We start from the raw sequence: 11,501 nt of genomic DNA, 5'->3' as shown, positions 1-11,501 counted from the left end.
TTGTGCATGGTTTTCACTGTTTTCTCCTGACATGCACAAAAGATTTAGCCCAAATTTTAACAGGTTTGTTACTTTATGTATTATGGTTGATCACACAAAACATGAACACTCTGTGACTATTTCGTCAGCTCTACCAGTCCTGTATTAAATCTTTTAATATACCATCTCTGATGAGTTAGCTAAACTATTAGTTTGTTTATAATTTTGTGTTGACTTTAATTTATATATTACTAAGATACCTGTCAAGAAATTAATTATTTTATTTTATTCTTACAATAAACATTGTTAATATAATTAAATACTTTAACCACACCCACACCCATTATACAGTAAACCCTCCTTAAAGGCACTGTACACGTTTGGTAATTGCCAAAGACCAGTATTCTCACTTGGTGTATCCCATCAATGCATAAAATAATAAACCTGTGAAAATTTGGGCTCAATTGGTCATCAAAGTTGCGAGAAAATGATGAAAGAAAAAACACCCTTGTTGGATGAATTTGTGTGCTTTCAGATAGGAATTAAAGACTTCTAGCTAGAAGTCTCTAATGTTATAGTGAGAAATTACCTCTTTCTCAAAAACTATGTTACTTCAGAGGGAGTCATTTCCCACTGTGTTTTATACATCAACAGCTCTTCAATGCTCGTTACCAAGTAAGTTTTTAAGTTAAAATCTGTTTTGAGTAATTACCATACGTGTACCTTCCCTTTAAGAAGTTCTGCCTTTAAAGAGAAGCCTACATTCTAAAGTCCTAAATCTCATTTCTACTCTGTGTTTTTATGTTTGGAAAAATTTCTGTATCCTACCACCACTTTTTTCATTTGTTATGAAATAAAATAGTATCCACTTTTTCACCAAAATGAGATACTCATTGAGTGGTGGCAGGAAATGGAAACCTTTCTCTTTGTTTGCTATTTTCTTTTTTTAAATAACGGTTCTGGTTGTCCTTTATTTAAAACAACGGTTCTGTTTTAAAGAGATGATTTAGTAAGTCCCAGCAATCTGTTTTTTATTACGATTTTAGTGTTTTATAACACATCAGAGTGGGGCAACAAATTAATAAAATATTGCTGTACAATTTCTAAATTTCCTCATAAAAATTTCATGAGTCACAATTTATTGAAAATGTCCATCGCCATCGGGAAATGCTCTGGATTCAGCCAGTGTTTGAGAGCTTGCTTTGAATAAAAGATACAAAGTAATAGAATGAAATAAAAAATAAAGTATTCTGGTATTTGTTAATGAATTTGTTGAGTTGTGCATGCTATTTCAACTCTTCAGTTATTATAAATAAAATACAAATTTATGTTGCATCTAGAATGATTGGAATGTTAATGTTATTGAACACAATCTCATCCAACCTGTGTCCCCCCCCCCCCCTTCCCCACTCCCTCAACACAAACATCCACTACCCCCAGGAAGGTACCAAATAAATTTCGGTTTTATTTTCACTTTCGTTTGGATTTAAACCGATTAAAATGAAAATCTTTGCTTCTTTAAGGTGATTTCCATGCCCTTTTTATTCCCCCTCTTTTAAAGGAGATCCGCCCCTCCATACATATTGGCCTCATTTAATGGTCGAGTACTGTGGAATCGATTTTATTTTGGTTGCATTGGTATCGATACTATCTTGGGTATTGATGAACTGGTACCTGAACGAATGCGTACGTACTGATATGCATCTATTTCACATCTACCTGACTATTTGCCATTCACTGTATGCATAGCAACAAGATTCCCCGGATGTTGTTAAACGAAGAAACGCTCGCCATTTTTGGGTAGTGGAATAACTTTTGCACATCGCCACTTTGCGAGTTTGTAAACTTTTCTTATAAATGTCTCACTGGTGCTGCGATGATAAACAAACTACTTCCATCTTAAAGGACGATGTCAGGACTTAATGTAAGGAATTATGGTAGATGTTTTGTAATTTGTTGTGGGGTGAAAACGGGTTGCGAAAGATGTTTTTTCTAGTGTTTACGTTTATTGTCGTTCGATTTGATCGGAGTAACTTATTAAACTTTCAAAAAAGATGCAGTCAAGTAGGCACAAGCAATCTTCAGATAATGTTACAGTTCTTGGGCAATGCAGACTGTGTTTGCCATTGTTTATTATTGTTTATTAAAGCAAGTGTTTGAGTAGGAGACAGATAATCGTGTCTAACAGCAGCCAGGCAGTACTAGTGTAGTATAAATGATGTGTACATTTTTTATTTTTTTTTGGGGGGGGGGCACGGTTTTGTTTTTTTAGGGGGGGGGGAATTTAATTAAACCATTTTGTCAGGGAATGTCCCTTGTTTTACTCAATGACTTGTTACAAATTGAATGGTTCAAATATGTTATAATTCATCCTCCTAAAGAGTCCTATATTCCTAATTAATTTATTTCATTCATGCACTGCAATTTCTGCAATGACTTTACATTGCTTCTAATTCTATTTTAATAATGTGATGATCGTACTCTACTCTAGCAATGTCATAAATAATCATGCACTGAGTGAGTGACAGTAGTAGGTTAAACCTTTGTGGACATGGTCACGGGGGACATTCTGTCTCGCATAACAACTTAAAGATTCTAGTTTTTTTTAAGTAAAGTACGGTTGAAATGACTGAATGAGTGTAATGTCAGAAAAACAAAACTAATTCAAATTGCTGTATTTTTAACGAGTTTGTGAATAAATTGAACCTTTAAAACTTTTGAAAGGACAAGATCTTTACAATTTTTTTTTTCATAATTCATTTGAACTTTCCTTTCGCTTCTTTTCGTCCTCAGAGCTTCCTGTTGCATCACAAGTTCATTCAAAAATTTAGCTAGAAATAGAAAGGCACCATGGATCGAGCAAGGGTAACTATTTTTTGACAATTATCAAATTTCAACATATACAAATGTGTTTTGTTTGAAAGGTATGGTAATAGAATGGATTTGGAAATTGTTTTATATCCCAAACTATAAAAAAGGGTACAATAAAAGTCACCTATGGGTGATTGTTTAGATGAAAAGTTTCTATGTCTTCTTGTTGAGAAAACTGTGACCTCAGTTACCAGCAATTTCGCTGGATGCAGCTTTCGCGAAATGATACCACGGATTGAGAAATCTGAGAATAAATTCTATGCATGAGTAATTTCCCAGGTTTAAATGCACTGGACACTACCGGTAATCACTCAAAATAATGGTTAGCATAAAAACTTACTTGATAACAAGCAATGAAGAGCTGTTGATAGTATAAAACATTGTGAGAAACGGCTCCCTCTGATAGAAAAGCATTTTCGAAAAAAAAGTAATTTTCCACTAATTTGATTTCGAGACCTCATATTAAGAATTTGAGGTCTCGAAATCTACTATCTGAAAGCACACAACTTCGTGTGACAAGGGTGTTTTTTCTTTCATTAATTATCTTGCAACTTCGACGACCAATTGAGCTCCAATTTTCACAGGTTTGTTATTTTATGCTAATATATATAATATTTTGAGGAGTGAGAAGGCTTGTCTTTGACAATTACCAAAAGTGTACACTGCCTTTAAAAGTTATTGCATGAAAAAAAATAGAGAACAACAAACGTAGTACATTGAGGAGAATCTTTTCTAATGATAGTTTATTCTATCATGTGCCACTTAAAATATATCATCGAAATATTTTAAATTTGAATCAAGCTCATTTGAATAACAGGATGGAGGATATGTACAGACTTTTCAAATCATTTTGTTAAAAGTAATTTCATTTTAAGATATTTTGTTCTATCCCTACAAAGTTTTAAATCATTTACACTTGTTTACAGATCTTTAATTGCTATACTTTTTATAAATTAAATTTATACTTAGATAACTGGGACGCCTCTGCTGAGTTGCAGCCAGACTCGAGGTTTACCCGGTCTTCCTCCTTTGCCTCAAGATGTGGCTAAGAACCCCTCGGATCTTTACCAGGTAAGTTTGTTTGTTTAGAGTTATACAATATTACTATATCTCAAAAGAATTGAAGATCAAAGAAGATATGGTGGCATTGCAAACCTCATATGATTCTATTGCCTCCGTGCAAAGTGTATACAAATTTTTCTACTTTCCAAACCAGTTCTTTCAAATGAGTTACAAGAAATTAACGTTACTTTGAGAAATAGTTCTCTTCAAATGTTCATTCACTATCACATCAGTGACACAGTAACAGACTTTGTTTTGGACTTAGGTGTTTCCTTTGTTTGTTAACAAGCTTTTACAAGAATAATAAAGAGTCCTGATGGAAATGGATAAATTCAAAACAAAAAACCAAAAAGTATCTAACCTCACTTTAAAATGTTGTGAAATGCCACTGTGTTTTATACCCTTCAAGTGCAAATTTTGTAAAAATAGAAATGCTTGATAGCGTAACGTTTTAAATATATAGTATTTTCAGTTCATATAAGAATTTTGATGATATTCAATCAAAAGGGCATTCATGAATTTGACCTTAGTTTTTGATGTCCGATGATGTTTAAAATTTCACTCTGAAAGAGTATAAAATAAAATGACAACTTACACCATTTTAGCAAGAGGTTACACACTTGTAATAATTTCCCCCACTTTCAAAGGACGCGTATCTATTGAAAAATGATTGCATCACAAAACTGAATTTGAACTTGGAGAAAGACATAGGACACTATTGGTAATTGTCAAAAACCAGTCTCACTTGCTGTATCTCAATGTATGCATAAAATATTAAACAAACCTGTGAAAATTTGAGCTCAATCGGTCATCAAAGTTGCGAGATAATAATGAAAGAAAAAACACCCTTGTCACACAAAGTTGTGTGCTTTCAGATGCTTGATTTCGAGACCTCAAAATCTAAATCTGAGGTCTTGAAATCAAATTTGTGGAAAATTACTTATTTTTCGAAAATTACGTTACTTCAGAGGGAGCCATTTCTCACAATGTTTTATACCATCAACAGCTCCCCATTACTCGTTATCAAGTAAGGTTTTATGCTAATAATCATTTAGAGTAATTACCAATAGTGTCCACTGCCTTTAATATTGACAAAGTCAACTAAAGTAACATTTTTTAAAATTATTTTGTTGCGACCCAGATCGTTCTGAAACACAGTGAGCATCCACCCATCATGCAAGGCATGTCATGGACTCTAGCTGCACCATTCAAAGAGCAGAAGTACAGTCGCACTCCCAGCGAGTCCATAGCTAATAACTACACCCCCTCGGCCAACAAGCTGAATATTAGATCACTACCGAGGAGTAACCTAGCTAGATCAATCACACAACCAAGCATGGCGAGAAAAAGAAGTCATTCACGTATCCTTTGCGTCTTTACAATATTAATTATAACAATAATAGTGGCCCATTAAAATGCGCCATGTCTGTCTAATAGACACTCCTGATGCAGAAGCAAGTGGGCCTATACAATGAGTTACAAAGATTTAAGCACAAAAACAAGTTTTCAAATGAGTTTTAAAGCTGGTATAAGTAGTAACTTGTCATTGATTTGGGGGGGGGGGAGTTTGTTCCATAGTGATGGGCCAGAGTGTTAGAGGGATCAGGTTCCCCATGAGTGGAGTGTACGTGGAATATCAAAACTTAATGTTAGTTTTACATTTTTTTATTTTTTTAATCATTATTTATATCTTGGTGATAGAATTTGTATTAACTTTTGTAAAACCTTCTAAAGTATGTGCACTCAGAATAGGCAATTTATCATGATTTTGACACCCTAATAATTTAAAGTGCCTGCTCATCACTATACATTTGGTAAGAGTTTGAAAGAGAAAGAGAACAGAAATAAAAATAAACCAGGCCGAATCCCTTAAAAATCAGATTTTTGGGGGAGCTGTCTTAAAACTTTTGAAAAGTACGTACACTCAGAAATGACCATTACTCGTGATTTTGATACTTTGTATTAATTCAAAGTGCCTGGGCCCAATTTCATAGAGTTGCTAAGCATAAAAATTTGCTTAAATCTTTGCCTTGATAAAAACGGGGTTACAAACCAAACTTCCATGTGATTTTCAGGATTTAAGCAAACAAAATCTGAATACCAGTAACAAGCAATATGTAACTGGAAATTTGGTTGGTAATCCTGTTTTTATCAAGGAATTAATTTCATGCTATGCGATTTTTTGTGCTTAGCAGCTCTATGAAATTGGGCCCTGTTCGTCTCTGGTTACTTTCCGTAAATCTTTCTTTCAGGAAAGAGAATAACTCCCCCAAAATGCCCCTTCAGAAAGTGTGGGTCAGATATTTTTTTAAACTTCTGTGCGACCTTAGCAAAGTATGCTAATCAAAGTATTATCACTTGCAACGTGTAGATTATTGATGTCATATTGAATAGACGCAGCCTTCATTGTGAGCGGAAAGTAAATAGTAATATTGACAGAGTTATGTAATCACTGCTACCTGATAGCTGTACTTCGGGTCTAGTGTAGCACATCAGAATGAAGTAGCGCAGGAATATTTACACAACACTTAAAAACCAGTCTGGTGTTGATTTGATGGATCATTTGTACTCAAACATTAACACAGTAGCAGAACTAACACAGTAGCAGAACTAGATATGACCATGGAAGTAAAAAATAATATGATCAACTGTCCTTACAAATCTATTACTGCCAATTGTTTTTAACCATCAATAATTTTGATTTGATATAAAAAAATATATATACAAATTCCCCTAATCAAATTTTTAACAGATGATTTCTTTTTCAATTAAAAACAAAAAATAGACGAAACTTTAGTATACGTCTCGGACAGTGCCTAAAATAAATAAACATGTACATTAATTGTACTTGATTAAATGTAGGGATCCTGACAATAATTATTTTTTGTTTTTTAATAAACTACAGTACAAGTTATTAGTGGCAGATTTGTTTTGCACAAGAAATTAAAGCTTATATTTTTTCAGGTCAAATTGACTAATTGTTGGACCTACGATCTCTGCTAACAGCCAAAGCTGTTATCTAAATTGCCAAATTTAAAATCATTTGTGAGTGCCAACCAGTAACTACTTGTCCAAAAATTGCTATTTCAATATACAAAGTGCAGGTCAGCAATTGCACTAAATATTCTTCATAATGAGGAATTTAAAAGATGATTTTAAAGATAACATACAATTTGCTGTAGACTGTGTCCACTTGCCTCTGTGCTTCGGCAGTACTTTAGCTTTCAACAGATCAATGGCCTCTGTGCTGTTTGCATGGCTGTCTGTAGAGACTGCTTGCCCTCTCTCTCTAAAAACCACTGTCCTCATACAAACCCAACTGGTACTAACCCTCAAAGAAGTGACTTTCTAACACCAACATGCTTATGCTGAAGCACACCAGTGACATACAAAATGTACCAATCACATTCCTAAGGGACTACGCCCACAGAACAAAAGAAGGAGACTCTAGTAATGCCTTTGTACTTTGTACAAGTACTGCTGCTGCACAGTAGCACTTGGTCACCTGCCAAAGCTATTTGCAACATTGGTAACTGCTGCACAGTAGCACTTGGTCTTCTGCCAATGCTATTTACAACATTGGTAACTGCTGCACAGTAGCACTTGGTCACCTTCCAAAGCCATCTACAACAATAGAACCTGCACAGTAGCACTTGGTCATCTGCCAATGCTATTTGCAACTTGTAACTGCTGCACAGTAGCACTTGATCAAATGCACACAGTAGCAAATCCTAGCTCTGGAGTTTTCTAATGGACATAATAAAGTAGAATAAGTAATAGAAAAATCAACATCCAACAAATAGTTACAATTCAATCCAATGAAACAACGAAAATATGTTGATGAAAGAAAAACAATGAGATTATTTTTGTCTTTTTAGACATTAAAAAACAAAACAAAAAAACAAAAAAACGATTACTCAGAATATCTTTATCAGTAAATATTTTTTAAACTGGAGGGAAGTTTTTTGAAAAAAGGCTGGGAAAATAATCCAAAGTATACCTTGGAATTATGGTCTGAACTTAAAAATAAATGCGGTTTATGTTCTTTTGAGTCAATTTTGGAAGAGTTCACAAGCAAATGTTTGTTTTTATCTACTCTATTTAGTTTACTGCTTTTCCAGTTAAGAATCTTGTTTTGTCTGCATGTTGGCAATTGTTCGGACAATTTCACAAGTACTGTAATTATTTGATTGTAATCTTCACAATGCCCCTTATTTTTGACCGCGCGGGGGCGCTATAAATAGTATTTTGATCACTTCCGGGGGTACACGCGATTCGCCCTGCACAAATTAATAGGCGTTCTGTCATATTTGTTGCGCCGTAGTTTCAATTTGCTTTAGAGGTGGATTATAACGGCTCCTTTTAAAGTCTTATTGTCTGTGATGGATTAGATGTCTGTGGTTATAATGTGTTCCAATCTTTAAAAACTGTTTTGCGTATGAATGAATATACCCCCGGAAGTGATTGAGAGCGCCCTCACGTGGTCAAAAATATGGCCCATTGCCACCCACAACAAATTTGTTATTTAAATCAAATACTCCTACTGTGATTTTTTAAATGGATGGCTAGGGAAACAGTTTCCTTAACTTCACCATAACTTAGCTCAAAGATCTCCTCGTAGTCCTCGGCCTGGAGATATTCCTCCATTGTCACCAAGAGTCAAGACGTTTGTCGGAAGACGGACCAAGAATCAACTAAATGGGTGAGTCCAAAAAAAATTACACTGAAGGGTGTTCAATTTGTGTTTACATTTCAGAGATGTTTGGAAAAAACTTTTGTAGTTTCTTCAGTCGGTAGTATTTTAACCTGACCCAACTTCATAGAGCTGCTTTAGAACAGAAAGAAGCTAAGCACAAAAAAATTCTGCTTACCAGAATAAGGTTACCAGCCAAAACACCATGTCATAGTGCCATTTATGACTGGTATCCTGCTTATTTTTGCTGAGCAGAAAAATGTTATTAAAAGCAGAGTCTAAGAAATTGGGCTCTGCATCTAATTTAATAAAGCTGTTAAGTAGAAAAAACTGCTCAACAAATTTCTTTGCTGATCAAAAGTAAAAAGTCAGGCACAAGCCCCAACAATGCAAACTTAATCGAATTTGGGCAGGTGATCTGTTTTTGCTAAGCAATGATATTCTGTGCTGAGCAAGTTTTTTTGATAACAGTCTGTATGTAATTTGGCCTTCGACTTTAAATAAAAAGTTTGTTGTTATTGGCAAGGCTCAAATTTTGGGGAAAATCCACCAGACCACAGGGTTATAGCTCAAAACTTTTACTGGACCAGAGAATTTATTACAAGACCATTATCAAAATGAGAACAATATCTAGATGGTTTTTAGAACAAGCACTATTAAGATAAGCTCTATCTTAATTATTTGTAAATACTTCATTCATTCCTTTTTCATATGCAGCACCAACCCTCTGGAATACTCAACCAATAGCCATTCGCACAGCTTCTTCATTAGACACATTTAAATTGCAACTAAAAAACTATTTGTTTCCTAAGTCACGTTAAATAGGCACTCTTTTGATCCTTTTCTTTGTATAAACTTCTTTGTTTCGGTTTCTTTTCCTCTCCAGCGCCTCGGATTAGTTTTCTAGATAGATGGCGCTATATGGTTGTTGTTATTATTATTATTATTATTGAAAGATACTTGTATTCATCAGTTTAAATTCAAAATGAAGTGACGTATTATTATTCAAAAATAAAAAACAAACAAAAACAAGATGCCCCGACTTGTATGGTCAAAAGTATACTGGCCCGGCGCTAAAATCACTAGCAGGGTTAATTTCGAGCCCTGAATTGAATGACATGTGTGTATTTTCCCACTTGAACCTTCTTCTGTTAATGTTTTTCGCTTGCAGACATGCCGTACTACCGTCCAGCCGACCTATGACCCCAATGGAACAGATGAGCATCATGTTAAAACAAGAAAAAGATGAAGATTCTAACCATGGAGAGCCATCCGAGAGAGATATGGAGGTAAATAATTTACATTGGTTACCAGTTAAAGGCAGTGGACACTATTGGTAATTACTCAAAATAATTATTAGCGTAAAACCTTTCTTGGTGACGAGTAATGGGGAGAGGTTGATAGTATAAAACATTGGGAGAAGCGGCTCCCTCTGAAGTGCCATAGTTTTCGAGAAAGAAGTAATTTTCCACGAATTTGGTTTCGAGACCTCAGATTTAGAACTTGAGGTCACGAAATCAACCATCTAAATTATAAACGCACACAACTTCGTGTGACAAGGGTGTTTTTTCGTTCATTATTATATCGCAACTTCGACGACCAATTGAGCTCAAATTTTCACAGATTTGTTGTTTTATGCATATGTTGAGATACACCAACTGTCAAAGCTAGTCTTTGACAATTACCAATAGTGTCCACTACCTTTAAGCAGAGAACAATTTTCAAACTCTGAGTAACGACTTACGAATGCAAACGTGGTATAGCTCCTCAATATCTCAAAGAATTAATCCACGACTAAAAATCTTCGTTCTGGCTCACAAATTCTTCTCACTCCTTTTCCAGCCACCACCAAAGCTTATGGGCAAAGGGCTTTTTAGGTTGCATCTCCTGAACTCTGGAATTCACTCCTCAATAGAATAAAAGAAAGCTCCTCTTTAGAACAGTTTAAGTGTAACTTGAAGACACATCTTTTTGTTAAAAACTTGTATATTTCATTGTATGCATTTTGTAGTTCTTTCTGTATTTTCTGTAATTTTTGTATTCAATAGTTCTGGTTTCACTCTTTCTCTTTCCAAAACCGCTTTGAGACTTCATTTTAAATTTTGTGCTATTATTTAAAAATCATTCATTATTATTATTATAAAATTACAGAATGTCTCTTGCAAAAAATATTCTGTACTTTCAGTCACACAGCCTTGGTCCAATTTCATGGAGCTTCTTATAAGCTGAAAATATTGCTTGGTAACTTTTTACTTAGCAAAATTTGAGAAGGATACCAGTCACAGATGATATAACATTATTCTAGTAAGCAAAGTTAGTTATGCTTAGCTGCTATTTGTGCTTAAGCTGCTCTGTGAAATGGAAACCTAAGCCCAATTTCATAGAGCTGCAAGCACAAAAAGCAGCTCATCACCACAAATGCAATTTTGCTTACCACAATAAGGTTACCAGCCAAGTTGTCATTTCACTTAACTGGTATCATGCTAATTCTTAGCAGACAATTATTAAGCAATCATTTTAAACGAAGCGACTCTATGAAACTGGGTCCTGATTTTAGAAGAAAACTTGAATTTTGTCAGAAGCTCCTTTCAACTGTCTTCAGAATATTCACAAAATAGTAAAATCAAAACCCAGTCGGATAAATCGAAGACTGTAAAACTAAAAAGAAAATTAATTATGAACTTTGTCTCTTCCTCTGTATATGTCAACAGACTCTTTCTGTTGATTTTTTGCCATTTCCTGCAGTTCTGTTTAACCATGGATACATTGGTTGTACTTTCTGTTTTGATGAAACTAAGTGACTACTTTTTAATATTTACTTATTTGTATAGAAATAGAAACTGTGTACAGAGCCACTGAAGGGGGTTTTATTGTTTATTTTTCGGTTGAGACAGGA

The 11,501-nt window shown here is 34.6% G+C and overlaps 1 protein-coding gene across 1 annotated transcript in view; it reads left to right on the top strand.

The window, feature by feature from the left end:
* The first annotated feature begins 1,793 nt into the window (after positions 1–1,793).
* Positions 1,794–11,501, top strand: part of LOC117293136 (dynein heavy chain 3, axonemal-like) — a 69,225-nt gene continuing 59,517 nt past the window's right edge. The window contains exons 1-6 of the mRNA XM_033775360.1: positions 1,794–1,903; positions 2,773–2,844; positions 3,820–3,921; positions 5,054–5,273; positions 8,515–8,614; positions 9,777–9,894. Coding sequence (XP_033631251.1) covers positions 2,830–2,844; positions 3,820–3,921; positions 5,054–5,273; positions 8,515–8,614; positions 9,777–9,894 — 555 coding nt within the window. The 5' untranslated portion in view covers positions 1,794–1,903; positions 2,773–2,829. The remainder of the gene's footprint in view (positions 1,904–2,772; positions 2,845–3,819; positions 3,922–5,053; positions 5,274–8,514; positions 8,615–9,776; positions 9,895–11,501) is intronic.

Source organism: Asterias rubens, chromosome 7 (genome assembly GCF_902459465.1).
Source record: "Asterias rubens chromosome 7, eAstRub1.3, whole genome shotgun sequence".
Lineage (NCBI taxonomy): Eukaryota > Metazoa > Echinodermata > Asteroidea > Forcipulatida > Asteriidae > Asterias > Asterias rubens.
Note: the sequence above shows the minus strand (reverse complement) of the source record. Positions and strands in the feature narration are given on the sequence as shown.